We start from the raw sequence: 22,821 nt of genomic DNA on the forward strand, positions 1-22,821 counted from the left end.
AGCCTCTGCACTGGAACCGCGATTGAGCCTGAGCCGTATATACCAAAGCTATCCAGCAGTCCCGATATCAGGGTAGGAGGGAATATTTTCCCTATGCTCTGGCACTGCCCTTTTCTTTTCCTCATAACAACAAAACTCCAGAAGAAAACGCAACAGCAAGTACAGCTCAGCAAGCAGTGGTTTGATCTGCCATCTTGCTCCTCTGTTGAGATCTTTATTTAGTATATTTTTAATATAATTCTTATAATTACCAATCAAAACAACTACGTTTGGTATATTTAGAAGCACATATGACTACAAAATGCAGCATATTGTACCTTATATGAGCATGCTGTTTTAATTGGTGTTGGGCATTTTTTGATAAGTCGTGGAATCAATATATAAATAATTTTTTAACTAATACACACACATGATTTGGCTGTGTGGGCTTCAGTGAATTTTCAGAATGAAATTATGTATTGACTTATGGTTTATTCACTTTAGATACCTATCTTCCTCAAGAGATAACAGAGCAGTTTACAATTAAAAGCAACAATTAAAACCAGATAAGAACTCCATTATATACAGTAAAGGGTTTAGGGCCATAGGTGTACAACTTAAAGACATAGAAACTTGTAGGAATCAATGGATCCCAGGAGGAGCAACCAGACCAGTTGAACATTAAAGGCCTTTTCAGACAAATAGGTTTTTAAAAGGGATTGAAATCTTAGATAGGAAGGGTGAAAACACCAGGGAAGGGAATTCCGTAGGGAAGATGAAGCATACTACTACTAGTAATCATTTCTATAGTGCTACTAGACGTACACATGGCTGTACACATCTGCAGATACTTTCTCTGTCCCTTGAGGGCTTACAATCTGAGTTTTGGTACCTGGAGTAATGGACGGTTAAGTAATTTGCCCAACGTCACAAGGAGCTGCAGTGGGAATTGAACCAATGTTGCCAGGATCAAAGCCCGCTGCACTAACCATTAGGCTACTCCTCCACTCCATGAAACATAAAAGAATGCTCTGTTTCTTGTGAGCTGGTAATGATTCTGGTGGGTTAAAGGAATCCAGAGATGAAGATCATCAAGGGAATATAAAGTTTTAGAGGGAGAGTAGCGCTACTCAACAAAGACAAATAAGACAGGGTATATGTGTAAGTGAGAATCTTGAAATGAATATGTTAAGCAATAGGTAACCAATGATGTTGGATAAGAAGTGGTGAAATTCGGTCAATTCTACTGGTCTTAGAGAGGAAGCAGACAGTATTCTGCATAGTCTGGAGACTTCAGAGAACATACTGCGGAAGCCCTGAATTGGTAAAATTACAATAATCTAATTGTGACCCTAAAAGTTCATAAAGAATGGTTTTTTTTGAGAGGCTGTGTCATGAAAAGGACAGATAATTTGAAATTGATGTAGAGAAATGAAACAGGCTTTTAATGGTGGTGGAAATATGTTGGTGAAGAGAGTTCTTGGTCAAGGATATAAAAAGTAGGTATCTGAAATGCAAGACAGTGGTGATAAAGGTATTATAAAGTGAAAGGCATAGTGACGGTGCGTTAGAAGTGGCAGTGATCCAGCAAGTAAGAGTCTTAGCAGGGTTTACAATAAGCTGGTTATCTTTAAGCCAAAAGACAATTACAGACAAAGATGAGTCAGAGAGGCCGGCGAAAGAGGGTTAACATGGTGAACAAGTGAAATATTGTCTGCATAGTAGAAAGCGTGTATACCCAAGTCCTGTATGGAAGTGGCTGGAGGGCTTAATAAAATATTGAAAAAATGTAGAGATGAAACCAAACTCTGGGGGACACAAGATGAAGCTAGAATATGGTAGATTTAAAACAAATAAGAGAAAGTTTTTCTTTACTCAGCGTGTAGTCAGACTCTGGAACTCGTTGCCGGAAAATGTAGTGACAGCAGCTGGCCTTTCGGAATTTGAAGGGGGTTTGGACAGATTCCTGAGGGGGAAGTCCATTGAACATTGTTAAGAATTACGTTTATTTGGGGGGGGGGGGGGGATTGCCAGGTTCTTGAAGCCTGGATTGGCCACTGTCGGAGACAGGATGCTGGGCTTGATGGACCCTTGGTCTTTTCCCGGTTTGGCGGTGCTTATGTACTTATGAGGAGGAAAGTGAGGAAGAGTGAGAACATTAAATAGATGGTTACTAAGAAAAAACTTGAAGCAAGAGAGAAACGCTAAAAGATCATCCAGAACATTCCTTAATCTTCACTTCCCCAGTTGTAAAGGTCTCAAATACAAACTAATGCATGCATCAAACTTTTCTTACCTGAGTACACAGTTATGGAACGCACTACCGCGCAAATTGAAAACTATCTGGGAACCAACAAACTTTTGTATATTCTTGAAGACCCACCTCTTCAACAAGGCATACCACAAAGATCAGCAGATGTAATTACACTCCTCCACCTACCTATTTCACAAATGTCTTCTTTATTACAAATGCTTGATTATATTCTTTATTATGTTTCCATGACATGTATGCAACAATAACTGTTATCTTCCAATCTTTATCTACCAATAATGATACATTGTAAGCCACATTGAGCCTGCAAATAGGTGGGAAAATGTGGGATACAAATGCAATAAATAAATAAATTATACTGTGGTTAAAGTATTTTTTTCTCCACTAATTTTAAGGTCTTGCTCTATTTGAGTTTATTAGGTTGGTGGATCCACAATTTAATATTGAACAACCAGTTTTTCGATATGTTGAATTGTATATATATGTTGAATTAAGGTTGTTTCCAGTTGTTTTTGGTCAAGTGACAAATATTTGCAAATTGCCCATCTTTCCTTGGAGTAAAAGTAGAACACCACACTTATTTTTATCTACATCAATAAAAGGGTTACTGGAGCAGGGGTTAGGGCAAGGATTGCAACAGCATGTATAGTTTTGTACTTTTAAAACTTTGAAACCTGATGCAAAATCCATAGGTAAAAAAGTAGCCACGGATTTTACAATAGAGCAAGTAGTGTAAAAATTGCCATTAAAAAGCATTGACATTGTACATAGCTACAGTAGTTCTTGGTAACTTAATATGATTCTTAAGGATACTTAATAGGAAACCAACAATGTAGCTGAATAGACATAGGGGTCCTTTTACAGTAGTGCGCTAATAGATTTATCGCTCGTTAAATGCCATGCAGCCCATAGGACTATATTGGGCTGCATGACATTTATCACACCTTAGTAACAGGACCCCATAGTAACATAATAAATGGCTGTACATTGTAATAGTTCCAAGACTGTAATTCACTTTGAATGGTGTCCATTAGTGGAGCAATTTTTAAACTTTCTAAATTGGAGTTAAAATGTGGCAAGTCACATCAGTTGTGACTTGCATATTATTTGTTTTAATTTTGTTTGGATCCATATTCAGTGGAGGTATGTATTCACCGAATGTATAATGCCCTTATCTGTGTGTGTGTTTTTAAGTAAACTGGATAGTATTGGGCCTGATATGATACTACTACTACTACTATAAATCATTTCTATAGCGCTACCAGTCGTACGCAGCGCTTCACAATTGAACAAGTGTTCCATTTAATTAGGGACTGGGTTGGAAGGGAGGCGCAAAACAGATACCGGGAACTATCCACTCAGCAACAATGTTCAGCCACTAAGGGGAAATTCTATGAAATAGGTGCTGACGTTTTTATGCTAATTACATGTGTATGTGCACACACACATGTGTAAGTACTGCGCTGCAAATACCTGCTTAACTAACTTAGTTCTTTTACAAAGCTGCAGTAAGCATTGCGCGTGCTTACTGCAGCTGAAAAGGGCTTACCATGGGACGCGCTGAGAAGTCTCACAGTAATTTAACAATCTGCGCAAGCAAACCATGTGCTAAAAAACAGATATTATTTTACCATAGAGGGAGTGTGTCTAGGAGCGGAGAGTGGGTATTTCTGCGCTAATCAGCATGGCTACATTGCCACACGCTAACTGATTAGCACAGGATTAGCGCACGAGCCCTTACCACCTACAAAATAGGTGTTGGCAATGGCTCACACATTAATTTTAGTAATAGTCATGCGCTAATGGCAACATTAGCTCATGGCCATTAATTCAGAAAATGGAAAAATCAGCCATTTCCTGGCTGCAGTAGAAATGGCCTTAGCATGCAGGAAAGACTCACATAAGGGCACACTGAGACCACTTTCTACTACATGTTTGTAAAAGGAGCCCTGAGGACATATTTACAGAGGTGGGGCTCCTACTTAAATATGTAGCTTATAGAATGCTGTAAGTTATGTGTGTACATCTGACATTTATACCAGCTCAGCTGCTGGGTTAGTGCTTGTGCCTGACCTTTTAAGAGTTTATACACCCGGAAAGTCTAGTATTTTGTAAAGGAAAGCAGATGGTTATGCTGTTGTATAGAATAGGTTCCTGCCAGGTAATTTTATAAAATTGCCCTTCACATGGATACATTCTTCATTTATTTTAGACCTGCCAATTAGCAGGTCTAAATTCAACAGATTAAATATATATTGATTCCATGCCTTACCAAAAAAACATCCAATTAAAACAGCATGCTTCTATAAGGTACAATATGCTGCATTTTACTTTTGTGATGTGGTCAGCACCAATAGACATACTCAGCACTGCTGATTTAACGGATAGCAGTGCTTACAATACACATTGATTTAAGGACCAGTGTTAGTGTTTTAATGCAGTGACTGCACTGGCTCATTATTGGGCATATGTGATGTATTGTTGATGGTTATATTTATTTATGTTTTTAAATATCGAGATTGTAAGATGGTGTGATTTATAACTTGAAATGAATCAATATAAATAAATGATGCAGAAAAAGAACAAACTGGGTATCCATTCTGCCCAGCTGCAATTATTTCACTTTGGACAGATAAGCATACAATACCCATATGCAAGCCAATACCAGTTGCACCACCTGCTCCCTCCATGTCTTTTACTAGAACCTTCAACCATTTTCCTACTGCAGCCCTCAACATCAGTACCCAACATACCCAGAATCGAATTAAGGCACTGGCCTTTCTACCACTTCCACTGGTAGTTTTTTTTTTTTTTTTGAATTTGTGATCTTCCTCTGTGATTTCTACAAAATCAACCCTAAATCTAACACCCAGGTTCCCTTCTGTGTGTTTGCATCAGGCTTTCTAACAAGCCACCTAAACCAGTAAGGCCATTGTTGAAAATATCCAGCCTCTTATATGCATTGAAGCATATGTTTAAACCATAGTCATCCCAGCCTTCTTAGAATTCCAATGCAGTCATACCACTGTGATTCAACCCATAACAAATACTCCTTACAGGTTACCCTGGTGTCTTCTAAGAAGACAGATGCAATCTTATCACTGCTGTTTAGAGTTAGCTCATGCATTTTTAGTAGTAGTTCAAGGTAACATTCATTTATAGTGGTTATTTCCTCGTTCCGGAGGGCTCACAGTCCAATAGCCATACAAAACTACCTCACCAACCCATCCAGTTATTAAAATCCACCTTCTATACCAACCTGCCTAACACCTTCCCTCTCTCTTCCCTTACCTAATCTTTGCACATTACCAATTGTACCTAAAATCCTGGAATGACTATGTCATAACAAAACTCTGTAAGCCACATTGAGCCTGCAAATAGGTGGGAAAATGTGGGATACAAATGCAATAAATAAATAAATAAATAATTCCCCGGTTTACCAAGCTGTGGTAGCACCTACACAGCCCATTCATTTTGAATGGTCCCTTCCAACGTTTAATGAAAGATGAGTACAATTATTGTTATTTATGTATCTTTATAATGATAACCTAAGTGAAATTGGAAGAAGATTAAAAAATGTTTTATTCGTTTATAAGAAACTGAAAGTTTAAAGGTTAAAAATTTTAAAAATGTAATTGGATTGATGACGTTCTGAGTGCAACTAGCAATATAAAGAAATTATTTGCACGGCACATCTGAAGATCTGATATACATAAAAAATTATTTACAGGATTGCCATAAGATTGATGATTTGATTCAAGACATTTAGAATTTATTTTTTGCTTTGAGAACACAGGCTACCAATTATCTGCATTTAATATGATTTGTTATTTAGGGGCCCTTTTACCGAGCAGCACTAAAAAGTGGCCTGCGGTAGCCCCAATGTGGATCTTTCATGTGCACTGATGCCACTTTTAGCACTGCTGGTAAAAGGCAGTTTTTTCTATTTTCTGATAATGGCCATGCACTAATTTCCTCAGCTCATGGCCATAAGTGTGTGATCCCTTACTGCCACATATTTTGTATGCGGTAAGGGCTGATATGCTATTCAGTTAGTGTATGGCATTGACCACATGCTAACCGATTAGTATAGCCGCCTCCACTCTCCACTCCCAAATATGCCCCCATTGCTAAAAAAAATCACTTTTTTAACACATGAGTAGTGCGCACTGATTCCGAAACTACCAAGGGACACCTGAGTGCGCTCCGTGATAGTGCATTGTAACCTGTGTAAGCATGTGTTAGTACTTACTGCAAGTTAGTAAAAGGGCTCCTTAGATTTTTATCAGTGTATCCGATGTCCTAATGCAAACCATGGTGTAGGTGATTATATAATACAAGAGTCAGGAGATGAACTTATGGTGGAGTCAAGTGTAAGGGCATGTTCTTCCATGTCTCCCTTTCCTGTTATATCCCCTAGGATGGCAGCTTTGAATATAATGCCCCATGTTGTATTTCACTGCTACAGGACTTTTTTTTAAATTCTATTTTATACCACATAGCTGCAAAATCCCAAGTCTCATTTACATCTTGACAACTGTGCTAATTTGTTTTAGGCAGACCTGTAAAATCGGCAGTCACTGTTAAATGTAGAAAAGTTATGTATAGTAAATGAAACTTCTATCTTTCTGTATTAGATAATTATCCAAAATCCTTTTGCATAATAATGGTATGTAGCAAACTAAGGAGTCCTTTTACTCAGCTGCAGTAGAAAGTGGACTTAGCGCACCCTACATAAGTACATATAAGTACATAAGTAATGCCATACTGGGAAAAGACCAAAGGTCCATCGAGCCCAGCATCCTGTCCCCGACAGCGGCCAATCCAGGTCAAGGGAACCTGGCAAGCTACCCAAACGTACATTTTATACAAGTTATTCCCGAAATTGTGGATTTTTCCCAAGTCCATTTAGTAGCGGTCTATGGGCTTGTCCTTTAGGAAACCGTCCAACCCCTTTTTAAACTCTGCCAAGCTAACCGCCTTCACCACGTTCTCTGGCAACGAATTCCAGAGTTTAATTACGCATTGGGTGACGAAAACTTTTGTCCTATTTGTTATAAATTTACTACACTGTAGTTTCATCGCATGCCCCTTAGTCCTAGTATTTTTGGAAAGCGTGAACAGACACTCCACATCCACCTGTTCCACTCCACTCATTATTTTATATACCTCTATCATGTCTCCCCTCAGCCGTCTCTTCTCCAAGCTGAAAAGCCCTAGCCTCCTTAGCCTTTTCATAGGGAAGTCGTCCCATCCCCGCTATCATTTTTGTCGCCCTTCGCTGCACCTTTTCCAGTTCTACTATATCTTTCTTGAGATGCGGCGACCAGAATTTTCCGTGCACTAAGACCATAGGAGCCAACTTTTCAAAATTATTTGGAGTTTCTAAACCCATTGGAAATAACCCCTCCCTGGACACACAGAGCCTGCTGCTGTGACTAAGACCATTTTTACCACAGTAATAAAATGGTTGATTTTCTATTCTGTCAGTTAATGGCCATATACTAATGTCACCATTAGCACATGACCATTAAAAACGATTACTGTGTGAGCTCTTACCGCCACCCATTTTGTAGGCATTAAGGGCTGATGTGGTAATCCTGCACTAATCAGCATGCAGTAATGTATATTCACTAACTGATTAGCACAGACACTCCCCAGACATGCCCCTTCAACCAAAAAAATAAAAAATCTTTTATAAATGTGGGTAGCACATGCTAATCTGGAACTTACCACAGGATGTCTGAGTGCGTCTCATGGTAAGCCCTAAGGTGCAGTATGCATGCACTAGTGCTTAATGCATCTTAGTAAAATGACCCTTAATTTTGCTGGCACCCCTGGTCTTTTCTTTTGGTACCTTTAGATCATTTACGATAGATCAATTACGTTGTAAGTATGGACTGCAAAATATGTTCACAATGAAAGCAAAAAATAGCAGCATTCCAGCATTCCAGAGTTTTTACTTATGCAGAAAATCTGCAGGATGGTGTCTGTCTTTTTTTTTTTTGTGGGGCACCACAGATTTGTACGGTAATCTTTGTTTCATCAGACTTCTGAAAAATGAGGAACATCATTCATTTGCTACATTTGTAAATCCATTCTTTTAAAATTTCATTTAAATGTACCACAGCAAAATGCTTCAGAAGTTAAGATTTTGCTATTTTACACACAATTTCTAGTGCTAAAACCCAGGTCTAAGGGACTCTTTTACTAAGCTGCGGTAAAAAGGGCCCTGTGCAAGCGGTGGCGACCGTTTTTGCCGTGTGCCAGGGCCCCTTTTACCGCAGTCGGTGAAAAGGCTAAAAAAAGAAATGGCCGTGCAGTAAATTTGCACCGCATGGCCGTTTCAGTGGGAGCATTTACCGCTAGCCATTAAGGTAGTGGTAAGGGCTCCTGTGCTACCTGTCGGTACCTGGGCAGCTCGCAGCACTGCTTGATTACTGCCGGGTAACCCTGCGCTAGAAAATCAGACCTGATTTTCTGTAGCGCTGGAAATTGCATGCGCTGGGGGTGGAACTACTGCTGGCACCCTCGTTGGTTGGCGGTAGTTCTGGGTTGCCATGCGGCAACCCTTTAGTAAAAGGGCCACTTAATTTAGTCACAAAAAGGAAGTGGAATACTGGAAGGGGTGAGCAGTCCAGAGGTAGGAACAATAAAAGAAGCCAGATTAGGGAGTAGAGCGATTATTCTGTTGCAGGGGCTTAGCCAGACTTCGGCAGGAGGGCGGTCCAGATCCCGGAGTGAGGGGGCACATTTTAGCCCCCCCCCCCCCCCCCCCCCCGGCGCCGCCGACCCCCCCCCCCCCCAGCACCACTGCCGCCACCACTACCACTTTTGACCCTCCCCCGGCACCGCCACCCCTCCCCATTCGACCCTTCTCGCCACCGCCAACCCTCCCCCGCCACCACCGTCAGTGATGAATCAGTTCACGTGTTTGCAAATTTTGTAGAATATCCACAAAAATATTGCATCTTCTTAGTTTTAAATATACTTAAGGTAATATGCCACCTGGATTACTGTAACGGAGTGTATGCTGGATGTAAACAGCAACTGCTTAAGAAACTGCAGACAGCCCAAAACACAGCGGCCAGATTGGTTTGTGGTAAATCCAAGTTTGAGGCTGCCACGCCCCTTCACAGGAAACTACATTGGCTCCCTGTCAAAGATCGTATCACCTTTAAACTCTGCTCTCTAGTTCACCAAATCCTTTATGGAGAAGTACCTGGCTATATGATAGATCTCATCTCCCTACCGCTTCGGAATACGTTCCGGCTCTCCCGTTCATATCTTATCCTCCACTATCCGAACTGCAATGGAATCAAGTACAAGTCCACATATGCTACCTCCTTCTCTTTCATAAGCACTCAGTTTTGGAATTCTTTACCGAGGACCATCAAAACCATCACAGATCATCTAACTTTCCGGAAATCACTGAAGACCATGTTATTCAGAAAAGCCTACCCTGCGGACTCTTCCAGTGACTCCACTGCTGGAAGCACACCGATCTAGAGACATTTGGACATATCCCCCTTCCCTCTTCCCTTCTCCTTCCATCCATTCCTATTCTTCCCCATTATCTCTTGTAGGTGTGTTGTATTAGCTTCATTTTACTGCATTGATGCTTTCCTCTGTGGTGCATTGTAAGCCACATTGAGCCTGACACTGTTGGGAAACTGTGGGGTACAAATGAGATAATAAATAAATAAAATAAGTAGTCTAAATGCCAGGCACATATTTCTTTTTCTTTGACAGAAAAGCGACTCTCCAGGGGGATTTCTCATGCAAGTTCTGCCATTGTTTCCCTTGCTCGATCGCATGTCGCCAATGAATGCAGCAGTGAGCAATTTCCTCTGGAGATGCCCATCTACACATTCCAGCTCCCAGATCTTAGTGTGTATAGTGAGGACTTCAGAAGCTTCATTGAGCGGGACCTAATAGAACAGTCAACAATGGTAGCCTTGGAGCAAGCAGGTGAGTAAATACTCATGAAGTGCTCAGATATTCATTTTTGCATTTATTTGTTAATTTTCTTATAGCTAATTGTCTGTGCATATCAGAGGTAAAGGGGATCCATTCAGTGGAACTGTGGTAGCACTGTATACTGCTATACAGTAGAACTGGGTCTGGTTTTTGAGTAATAGCACACAGAACCTTCTCAGCTTTAATTGCACTCTCCAAGCATTTCTTTAGCTCAGAAGTTGGCATGGGAAGATGGATTGTTGACAAATAAGAGTAAATCCCTGCAGGTTGGATCAACAGGTCAGAAGGGTATAAATCGCAATAATAATTCATAAACCTATCCCATATCTCAGTCATACATGTTAGTTAAAGTCCGATTTCTATCCTTAATTTTAAAGAAATTTCTATCAGCCTGCAATTTACACAGATTTTAGATAAATGTATTTTAATTGCACTCTATAGATAGATTTGGGCTAATCATGATAGTTTAGACATCCAAATATATATACACCTTTTATTGCTGTGTAGATTTTAGGTTAATTGGAAAAAATACAGACTTAATATGATAAAATATCTAAGGAGAGTCCAGAAAACAAAATTAGACAATATTAGAGCTGGAAATGATGAAACTACTGTAAGATCAAACATAGCATATGTCATTCTGAATTTCCCCACAATTTGGCCATCTATATCCTAGCATTTTCTTTTGATCACCTTTTGACTAGACCAAGTTGTAGAGCCAACTTTTCATTCTTCCGAAGCTAGCAAAATATTGGGCTCATTTTCAAAACAGAAAAATGTCTAAAGAGTGGCATAAAGCAGCATTTGGACGTTTTTCTCACAAAAATGTCCGAATCAGTATTTTCGAAACCTATTTTTAGACGTTTTTCTATGAAGTCCATCCAAATCTCAAGGGGGCGTGTCAGGGGCGTGTTCAGGGCGGGACTTGGGCGTTCCTAAGACTTAGTCCTGGACATTTTTGTTTTGTTCCATTATGGCTGTAAAACGTTTTGAGCTAGATCTGTTTTTATAACGACTAAGTCACAAAAAGGTGCCCTAAATAACCAGATGACCACTGGAGGGAATCAGGGGTGACCTCCCCTTATTCCCCAAGTGGTCACTAACCCCCTCCCAGCCCCAATAAATGTGATGAAAAACATTACTTGCCAGCTTCTATTCCATCCTCAGATGTTATACTCAGTTCCATTAGAATAGCATGCAGGTCCCTGGAGTAGTCTAGTAATGGTGCAGTGCACTGCAGACAGGTGGACCCAGGCTCCTACCTCCCTGTACCTGTTATGCTTGTGGAGGAAACTATGAGCTCTCCAAACTCACCAGAAACCCACTGTACTCACATATAGGTGCCCACTTCACCCGTTAGGACTATGGTAGTGGTATACAGTTGGGGGTAGTGGGTTTTAGGTGGTTTGGGGGGGCTCAGCAGAAAAGGTAAGGGAGCAATGTTGAGATGTGTACCTGGGAGCTTTTAAATGAAGTCCACTGCAGTGCCCCCTAGAGTGCCCTATTGCTGTCTTGGGATGTCAGGGGGATCAGTCTACTAAAAACACTGGCTCCTCCTACATCCCAATAGCTTGATTTTGTGCATTTTGCACATGGACGTTTTTTTTTTTCTTTTTCGAAAATAGACCCCCCCCCCAAAAAAGGTCCAAAAAACAAAGCATCCAACTCACAAAACAGTATTTTCGAAAAAAAAAAAGATAGACATATCGAAAATGCCCCACCACGTAAAAGAAATTATATATATATATATATATATATATTTTTTTTTTTTTGCTAAGTCTGAAACTTTATTAGCAAATGTGCCTGCTTGACTTAATTCAAAGAGTAAGGATGCACACGAGTGAAATAAATACAGAACATGGCATTAATAAATGTTATTTTAGAATTTATTTTCCTTTTTAAAACCTGAAAGACTGGATGCAGAATTAAGCATGAAATGAACTCCTGTTTAAAGTGCTATGAATTGTTGGCCTCATTTCTTATGCATTAGTCAGAAGGTTCTGTAGTTTGGATAATTCTATACAAGCAAATGCCAGTTAAGACTCTCAGCCTGTAAAATCATCATCCTGGGAGCTTCTAGAAGCAGTTAATTTTTCCACTGCAGGGAATCAATAGATAGTGGGAGGAGTACTCCATAAAAGGCTGGGTGAAGCAGGTCTAGAACATTGCCCAGCTGGAAGACCCACCTTGTCCACCCCTTATTTAGAACCTTCTGAATTTAGGGCAAATTACCAAACTCGTAGGAAAAGATTGGTAGCCCCAGAGTCAGAGCTGGATATATCTCAGCAGTGACGTAGCTGGTTCAACAAGTACATTATCACTAGCACTGAGGATGTGCTGACCTCCCAACTTCTACAGCTAGAAGTACTCCTTTGGATTCAGAATAGTACAAGAGGATCTATGCCTTTCCATGAGCTTCAGCAGCCATAAATGGGATGCCCCTTTGATTGAAATCACCTTGGAGCTTCAAAGACCAAGGTTTGGGGCTCCATTAAGGAGGAGGAGGGTGTACTCTTTCAAGTTTAAGAGCCAGAGATGATGCTGCTCCCAAGGTTGGAGACTGCTGTGCATATCTATCCATGTTTTGTTATTTTATGCTCCGTCTCATATTACTGGGTGACGTTTGTCTTATATGAGAATATTATATTTAACCAAACTTTCCACTTGTTTTTCAGCTTCATGTTAGTTGATTGTGTTAGATACTGGGAAAGTGGTGGGAGTGGGGTGGGAGAAGGAAAAGAACTAGCATAAGTACAGCTACAATAGTGCAAAGTGAAATAGAGGGGGTTTTTTTTATCTCAACTTTGTACATTATTTATATTACCTGATTTGCATTTGGCTTGTACAAAATAATCTTCTAATGTAGTGTAAGTGAAGTCACAAGTTGGCATTATTTAGCCAGTTCTACTAAGCATCTTCTAATTGAAGTACTTTTAACCTTCTCATTACTGGTACTTGTAGTAAAGTCTGTGATGCTTTAGATCAAACCATAAGAGAAGCATTTGCCTGACTGCATGGTTTCCATCTTTCACGCTTGGTTCCAAGTTGTGAATTTCATGGACATAAGTAAATGATGATTTGCTCCTCACTTCTTCTATTTTTACTTATCAATGTTTTATATGAATCAGAGGGGCCTTTTTACTAACATGCACTAAGTAGTTAATGAGTAGATTAGTGTGCAATAAGCACACTGCCATTTTACCACATTGGCATGAAAGTTTGCACATACTAATTCAAGTAATAACTGCATCGTCTGTTATGGGGTGGGAAATGGGCAAGATCTGTACATTGCAGTTATTGCACAGTACATTTCCATCTGCTGATACTATTTAGAAACTGGTAAGGTTATCTGTGCTATATGTAAGTAAAATTACGATGTGGTATAATATTTTTCTGTGCAGTAGCTCTATGGAGTATGCTTGGAAACCCTACCAGTTAATGTGCAGTAATTTGGGCCTTAGGGGTCAACTCTATAAAGTGTGCACTAAGCACTAATTATATAACAATATCTGGGCACCTAGGTTCCATTTAGAATACTAACATAATTTGGCATTTACACACATTTAAACATGCCTACATACGCCATGGCAATTGTAGGGGTAAATGCATTTGCCCAAATGCAGCACCATAGGCTGTAACTTACAATATTCTATAGTTATCCTCCAGATTCTAAATAGCGTGCCCAAAATTGCATGCACAAATCAAGGCATATTTTATTTAATATACCCTAATTGGTTAACTACTTAATCAGCCCCAATAATTTGATGTTAACAAGCAATTATCGGCACCAATTGGGTCTAATTAGAATTTACATGCATTAATTGTTAAGTATATTCTGTAAGCTGTGCAGATCTGAAATAGGGGCATGCTTGAGGGCATGACATGGGTGTTTCTAAATTCTATGTGCATGGTTACAGAATTTGGTGCTCCACATGGAAATTTGGATGCTGTCATATAGACCAAGCTCTCCTTGGCATAAATGACCGTGTCTGCCGGAACAACGCGGATCCTAGTTTATGCGCTATTCTGTTTATGGTGCCTTGGACTTAGACTTAGTCCTGTAACTTGGGGTTCTGATATATTAACTTTTTAGCCAACCATGCTTTTCACTTCTGCAGAACAATCCAATGTAGACATTTCTGTAGGTTGATGGTAAGATATGGGTGTTGCTCTCGATTTGGGGGGGGCTTCCAGGTCACAGCTGGCCAGACATTTCCTACTCTGCTGAAAGGTGTCTCATCTATAACAAGCCCAAAAGCTGTCTATGTAGTGTGGTTTAATGGCCAGCATAACCACCTTTGATGCTACAGAATGGGATTCAAATCCCACTGTAGCAACTGGTTAGCATATACATCTTAACCAAGTCAGCTAACTAGAGTAATGGAGAGAGAGAAAATTTACTTTGGAGAACAGATCCAGCCAAGGTCAGACTAATAGTGAGCTAGGTCCCCGGGACACAAAGGGACCGGGGCCCCTCACCACCTACCAAAAAGGATGAAACTAGATGAAAGCCGGTGGAAAGTGAGTGCCCTACTGCCGTGGACCCTCAGGCGCTGCCCTATTTTATTTTATTTTTTATTACATTTGTACCCCACGCTTTCCCACTCATGGCAGGCTCAATGCGGCTTTCCTGGGGCAATGGAGGGTTAAGTGACTTGCCCAGAGTCACAAGGAGCTGCCTGTGCCTGAAGTGGGACTTGAACTCAGTTCCCCAGGACCAAAGTCCACCACCCTAACCACTAGGCCACTCCTTCAGTCTTCCCGTGGAGGATGTGTGTTTTAGAAATCCCACACTGTTTACTGTGTCTCCTGGGTATGGGAGCTGTCCTGTGAGAGAGATCTCCCAGAGAACCGTTTGTGGTCAGGTGTGCCATACTAAAGTCTTGTGTTTATATGGATACGAGGTGTGAGGGTGAATGAGAGAGGGAGTTGGTGTTGTTGGCATGTGATAGATGTCTTACAGTATGTTTTTGCCAGGGCATTAGAAACTGGCAATCTCCAAAAACATCTTCAGATGACAGACACAGTAAGGTAATATAGCGGTTGGAACAGTAGGCGGGCCCCTGGACCGCTGCTCTGTACCCTGTATCACATGGTTATTGTAGTGGTACTCCTTTTGGCCTGTCCTGGATTTCTCCCAACCTCAGTCTGGTGCATTATTAGACCTGCAGCACTGATTGCAATGAATAGAGTCCTGGACTACAAATACTACAGTGCTTTGGGATGTACTTGCAGAACTGGCCAAAACATCTCCCTCCTAGAATGGGTAACTCGCCTGCTCTGTCTTCCTCCCACCCCCACCCCCCTAGACAAGGATAGTGCTTATCAGGGACAGAGAGAGATGTTAGTTAAATCTGGTAAAACATTCCCATAGTGAGTGTGTGTGTGTGTGGGGGGGGGGGGGGGGGGGGGGGTTCAGGTTAAACCAAACATTGGTATCCCTCTTCTGGCTGGGGCCTGTGGGGTGCAAATATGTGTGGAGCGTCTTTGTTCTGTTCCTAAGCTGTATTCAGGGTTTATGTACCAGTTGGCCTTTATTTTTATTTGCCTCATATCATGTGCTAAATTTATGGACTCTGTTATCTTTTATTAATGCTGTTCTGTTTAACTTGATTGTGGAAGGCCAATAAAGGGCTCACTCCCTCTTACCCATTTTATCAATTTGTGGTCATATGCTTTTGGAGGGACTGGGCCCATTGAGATCAGGTATTGCAGCTCAGAGATGAAATGAGTTCACACCGTCCCTGGGAGAAGCAGGTATTGCATATAACAACCCAGTTGATAATCTTGCAAGTGACATATGCATCTGAAAGAACATTGTGACAGCACTCCTTATCTCTCTCTCTCTCTCTTCTACTCTTTACCAAGCTCAGGACACCTGTGTAGTCGGCTTAGAACCTTGATATCAGATAGAGCAGCCATGGGCATTGAGATGAAAAGACAGGACACCCATATAAGATAAACTTTTATGTAACATCTGGATTTTTTTTCTTTACAAACAATATAAAAAATGGTTTCTAATATAATAAAATAAAATCCTTCATGTTTGAATAAAATAACTATTTACAAAAATATAGAAATAAAAACAAACAGGAGGGAGGGAAAATGAATGACAACTTTAAAAAGGGGCAAATATATGACAAAAAGGGAGAGGGAAGGAAAAAGGCTCACTTAGGGGAGAGAGGTGACCCCAAGAGCAGCAAGTGCTGCCTTAGGAAGTGGGGCCAACTAACGGCCCTGGTAGGTTGGGGGAGAGGGCAAGGATGGCAGCATACCTTAGAGCAAAGAGAATTTGGGCTTGGGTGGCTGCCATCTGCTCTAGGGCATGCTCCAACCTGACCTGACCAGCTTCCAGGGTCCTTAGTCGCCGGTCAATGGCCTCCCACATGTTCTCCATCTTCTCCAAGACAGCTTCTGTTCCAGTGGCAGGTAACATAGTAACATAGAGGGGCATAATGGAACGGCGCTGGCCATCTATATGGCCGGCCATCTTCGGGGCTGGCTCCGCAAAGGGGCGGTACCAACCGTATTATCGAAAAAGATGGCCGCCATCTTTTTTTTCGATAATACGGTTGGGGCCGGCTAAACCTGAACATTTAGGTCAAATGTTGAGATCGCCGGGTTTACAGATGGCCGGATTCAGAAAAGTGGGAAAAAAATCCAAGTGCTTGTCAGGGACGTCTTTTTTTTTTTTTTTTTTGAGTGAAAGGACGTCCCTGACGTGCACTTTTTTGGACGGCCACCTCTGGATTACAAGACCGGTGCTCTAACCACTTGGCCACAGCTCCACTTACTTGGATGTCCCTCCCTTTTGATTATGCCCCTTCAGGTCTCTCTCAGCCAATCACAGACAGCTAAATGCGCTGTGATTGGCTGAGAGAGACCCCTGGGTTTTGTAATCCAGAGGTGGCCGGTTCAAATCCCACTGGTACTGCTGAAAAAGCTGAACAAAAATAGTTTTGATTTAGGATGTCAATTTTTTTTTGGTTGGGAGGGGGTTAGTGACCACTGGGGGAGTAAGGGGAGGTCATCTGGTCAGTTGGGGCCCCTTTTTAAAGCTTGGTTATGAAAAAAAGGGACCAAGTAAAATCGGCGAAATGCTCATCAAGGCCGGCTATCTTTTTTCCATTATCGGGCGAAGCCAGCCATCTCGTGAGCACGCCCCCGTCCCACCCTCATCCTGCTTTCACTACCCTACCGACACACCCCCTTGAAATTTCACCGGCTCCAATATGGAAAGCAGTTGAAGCCAGCCAAAATCAGCTTTTGATTATACCGATTTGGCTGGTTTCAGGAGATCACTGGTCATCTTCTGATTTGTGTCAGGAGATCGCCAGCAATCTCTTTCGAAAATGAGCTGGATAGTAACATAGTAGATGATGGCAGAAAAAGACCTGCATGGTCCATCCAGTCTGCCCAACAAGATAAACTCATATGTGCTACTTTTTGTGTATACCTTACCTTGATTTGTATCTGCCATTTTCAGGGCACAGACTGTAGAAGTCTTGCCCAGCACTAGCCCTGCCTCCCAGACACTAGCCCCACCTCCCAATCTCGGCTAAGCTTCTGAGGATCCGTTCCTTCTGAACAGGATTCCTTTTTGTTTATCACAAACATGTTTGAATTCTGTTACCGTTTTCATCTCCACCACCTCTCGCGGGAGGGCATTCCAAGTATCTACCATGCTCTCCATGAAAAAATACTTCCTGACATTTTCCTTGAGTCTGCCCCCTTCAGATGCAGGCGGAGCTGGGGCTCCACCAGCACCTTCCTCTGGAGCCACACAAGCCTCAGCTCACTGTCTTGGGGAAGATGGGGAGACATGTGGGAGGCCATTGTCCTTTCTGGAGGAGATATTCCCCTCCTCTCGCTGCTCCTGGGTGGGGCAGAGTGGATGGGGTGTGCAGGAGAGTGGGGAATGTTGGGCTGTGGAGCAGCTTCTTCTCCATCTTCTTCCTCATCTTCCTGTTCCTCATCATCATAATCACCCTCAGTGCCCTCCTCCTGTAGGCTGCCCGTCTCCTTCTCACTCTCGAGGGTGGCCTGGCTGGCCCTTCAGCATCAGCGGGTGCAGGGGGTGGGGCATCTGGTGTTATAGAATATGCCTGGATCATGGATCTCTAGGCGCACTATATAAAATCTAGCCCTATACTACTACTACTACTTACTACTACTTATCATTTCTATAGCGCTACCAGACGTACACAGCGCTGTACACTTGAACATGAAGAGACAGTCCCTGCTCGACAGAGCTTACAATCTAATTAGGACAGACAAACAGGACAAACAAGAGAGAAGGGAATATTAAAGTGAGGACGATAACATAAGGGTTCTGAACAAGTGAATAAGGGTTAGGAGTTAAAAGCAGCATCAAAAAGGTGGGCTTTTAGCTTAGATTTGAAGACGGCCAGAGATGGAGCTTGACGTACCGGCTCAGGAAGTCTATTCCAGGCATAAGGTGCAGCAAGATAAAAGGAGCGGAGTGTGGAGTTAGCAGTGGAGGAGAAGGGTGCAGATAAGAGAGATTTACCCAGTGAACGGAGATCCTGGGCAGGAATGTAGGGAAAGATGAGAGTGGAGAGGTACTGAGGAGCTGCAGAGTGAATGCACTTATAAAAGGAGTTTGAACTGTATGCGGAAACGGATTGTACTAGTGTTTCTAATGTTTACCAGACCTGCTCTTTAAATTGACTCAAATAAATGACCAGATTTCCAACACATTGAATTGTATTGTGTCCTATTATATTTCTGGACCAATGTGTTCATAGCATTAAAAAGAAACTCATGGGCTTGACATATATAGGAGGAGATTGGTTTCTAATATGCCATCTTGTTGGGTACGTAAGATATAGATATTTATTTGCAAACGCTTTAGTGAAACCCCACCCTCCAGAAGATGCATTTTCTAGTGCTTTCAGCTCACTGGGTCTGGGGGAATGGGGGAGGGGGGCTCATTGAAGTTTACCTGAAAAGTTTTTGAAGATTTTTTGGGCACTTTGGTATGTTTGCCTACTGTGGCTATGTTAGGTTCTTTCTTATCACATTACTTGAATTTCTTTCCATTATGTTTTTGATTATATTGTATCATGAGCTGCCTATAATACAAAAACACATACAGAATAAATAAGTCACAAAAAAGTACATAACACCAAAGTAGGACACATTAAAACAAGCACCTCTTCCAGCAGCCCTCTAACCAAAGGCCTGCCTTATTCTTTCCCTCTCAATGTTGTTTTCACATTTGTTCTGCACTAATAATGGTTACATGAGTTTAATTTTATCTAGAAAAGCTTGATGTTTTAAAGGATTTCCCCTAAGCTTTTCTTTCCCCCTTCATTCTGGTGGACATACATGATAACTGGTTAAGTCCATAGGAGCCGGAGTTGTGGGTGCTTGGGTACTTGAGCACCCCCAATATTGAGAAGATTCCTTGTATGTATCCAGGCAAGGGTTATAACCATTGGGCTTAGCACCCCCAATAATTTTATGTATTTATTTATTTGTTACATTTGTATCCCACATTTCCCCACCTTTTTGCAGGCTCAATGTGGCTTACATAATACCATTAGTTCTGGTATGAACAAAATACAGAGTGAAGTTGTAGTAGGGTAAAGTTCATGTGTGACAAAAACATTTGGGGATCATAAAGAGGAGGAAGGGTTTAGTTATTTCCAGTATGGTTTTGGTTTCGTTGTGTTGCAGGGTTCAGGCATTTAGGTTGGATCATTAGGGTATGCCTTTATGAACAGGTTAGTTTTTAGTGCTTTTCAGAAGTTTAAGTGGTCATAAGTTGTTTTCATGGCGCTTGGTAATGCGTTCCATAGTTGCGTGCTTATATAGGAGAAGCTGGATGCATAGGTTGTTTTATATTTTAGGCCTTTGCAACTTGGGTAGTGGAGATTTAGGTAAGTTCGTGATGATCTTGTAGTGTTTCTGGTTGGTAGGTCTATGAGTTCAGTCATGTATCCCGGCGCTTCACCGTAGATAATTTTGTGTACCAGGGTGCAGATTTTGAATGCAATACGTTTTTTGATTGGGAGCCAATCCAGTTTTTCTAGTAGGGGTTTGGCGCTGTCGAATCTCGTTTTGCCAAATATGAGCCTGGCTGCTGTGTTTTGAACAGTTTGGAGTTTCTTTATGATTTGTTCTTTGCATCCCGCATAGATTCCGTTGCAATAGTCTAGATGGCTTAGTATCATGGATTGTACCAGGTTGCGGAATACTTCCCTCAGGGAAAAAAGGTTTCACTCGTTTGAGTTTCCACATTGAGTGGAACATTTTCTTTGTTGTAGATTTTGCTTGGTTCTCTAGCGTGAGGTTATGGTCAATTGTAACTCCAAGAATTTTCAGGCTTTCTGAGATGGGGAGGGTGTAGTCAGCTGTGTTTCTGTTGGTGGGCTTGTTCTTGCTGTATTGAGACGAGAGGGTGAGACAGTGTGTTTTTTCTGAGTTGAGTTTGAGTTGAAATGCATTCGCCCATGAGTTCATGATGTTCAAGCTGAAAAGTTGGCTCCCCTACTGCTAGATTGGACAAAGCTGCATGATTGAAAATGGCTATGTTCAAAGAAATCCAAGATAATGCCACTTTTCTTTGCATTCCAGTTTGATTTATGACACACTTTAGGCGTGATATGATATGTATTATTGTGTTAGTGCATGACAATGCACAGTATATGTCACGGGTCCCATTGCACATTGGTTGTACGTGTTATTACTTTAGATCTTTTGTTTTGTGTTTGACTGTTTTGGGGGAGCAAAAGGCTATCAGTTATAGTTTATAGTTTATTAAAATGTACTATACCACTAAACTCAAACAGATCAGTGGTTTACAATTTAAATAAAAAAAATAAAATATCATAGAAAAGGAACTCCAAAAAATATGATAGAAAAGTACCTGACTCATATACTCAGAAAAACAATTGTATATAAAATTAAAAACATGCAAACATAAATCCCTGAAGATGCATATAGTAGCATAAACCTATACTCCCGGGAGCTGTGTGCCAAAAGCAGCAGTAAATAATGAGCCTTTGACACAGATCTAAATCTCTTTAGAGAGCATTGTGTGTGAATTACAGTATGAAATGTTTTTCCAGAGCAACAACACCAACCAAAAAAAAAAATGCCCTTACATGTGTAGATTCCCACCAGCTTGTGAAAAAGACAGCATTTCTACTCTATGATCAGAACTTGAGATCAATAGTTTTATAATGGACAACAGTTCAATGACTAGTTACTTGTAAAGTTTGAATATTAGGTTTCCCTGGCTATTTGTTTTATGAAATTCAAGTAGCTGAATATCTGCACAATCCAGTAAATTCTCAAGCTTCTATTTCTTTTGACTGGGTATATTCCAACTACAAGGGAGTGCTGCATTTTGAAGTAAACGGGTAATTTTACTAAGCCATGGTAAAAAGTGGGAAAAATGTTTTTGGCATACGCTGGGCCAATATTTTACCATGGCTGAGAAAACAGGGTTTTTTTTAAAAATGGGGGTAGTAAATGGTCGTGCGCTAAAATTAAAAGTAGTGTGTGGCTATTTAGTGTCTGAGCCTTTACCGCCACTCATTATTTCAAAGGTAAGTTTAATGAAACGGGTACCACAAGTAGACTAACATAATACAAAATACAAGTCACCAACAAAGCAGTGGGAAAGCATTGTAGATGTACCTTCATTTTAAAAATAGGATTTTAAACAAAATATAATCAAACCCCACTCTCCCCCACCACTTTACATACCCCTAAGATATCTTGTTCTAAGGAGTGGTGAAAAGATCTATTGAGGGAGTACCTCAGTCTCAAAATATCCTTTCAGCCAACTCCTCGTCCAAGGACCACTCCTGTGATTGTAATGTATGACATAGCTTGAGAGGGCAGCTATAGCTTCATTGATCTTGTCTGACAGTGTTTTTCAGGTATTACTGGCCTCTGCGAGAAATACCACTAGGAGGTCTTACATTTTTAAGTGGAAAACGTTTGCTGTTGTGACAGAAGGGCCGAAGACCTCTTTCTGTCATGCATAAAAACTGCTTGATTGTATTCTAGCTTTGTGGACTCAGATTTAAATCCCAACTCCGTTACAGCATACCGTAGTGCAATTGGTGCTTCTCAACATCGTGCAGAAGGAAAGCCAATGTATGTACAGCCTTTAGTTCAATTTATGTGGGGCTTGCTTCTTCTGAAGCCTCCCATCAAGCCTCCTGCAACATCATGGGACCTCAACGTGGTATTAACCCAGCTAATGAAAGCTCTCTCTGAGCCACTTGATAACTGAAGTAGCTGACCTGGAAGGCCCTGGTTTTGATGGCAGTGGTTTCAGCACTCAGAGAGTGAGCTCTAGGTTCTAGTAACTGATCTTCCTTACACCAAATTCTTCAGTAACAGGATGGTTCTGCATACTCATCCTAAGTTCCTTCCTAAGGTAGTGTCTGATTTCCATCTTAACCAGTCTATGATCCTGCCAACATTTTTTTCCCCAATCCTCACGTCCACAAAGGTAAAAGCACTGTGCATACACTGGATTGCAAGAGAGCCTTGGCTTTCTGTTTTGGAACAAATTAAAAAGTCCTCCCAATTTTTTGTTTGTTTTG

General features: G+C 41.2%; 1 protein-coding gene across 2 annotated transcripts in view; it reads left to right on the forward strand.

The window, feature by feature from the left end:
• The window catches only part of OTUD7A (OTU deubiquitinase 7A), a 468,456-nt gene that overhangs the window by 285,238 nt on the left and 160,397 nt on the right, over positions 1 to 22,821 (forward strand). For both annotated transcript variants that reach the window (XM_030188471.1, XM_030188476.1), the window contains exon 6: positions 10,004 to 10,222. In XM_030188471.1, coding sequence (XP_030044331.1) covers positions 10,004 to 10,222 — 219 coding nt within the window. The remainder of the gene's footprint in view (positions 1 to 10,003; positions 10,223 to 22,821) is intronic.

The sequence above is a fragment of the Microcaecilia unicolor genome, chromosome 1, assembly GCF_901765095.1.
Source record: "Microcaecilia unicolor chromosome 1, aMicUni1.1, whole genome shotgun sequence".
Taxonomy (NCBI): Eukaryota; Metazoa; Chordata; class Amphibia; order Gymnophiona; family Siphonopidae; genus Microcaecilia; species Microcaecilia unicolor.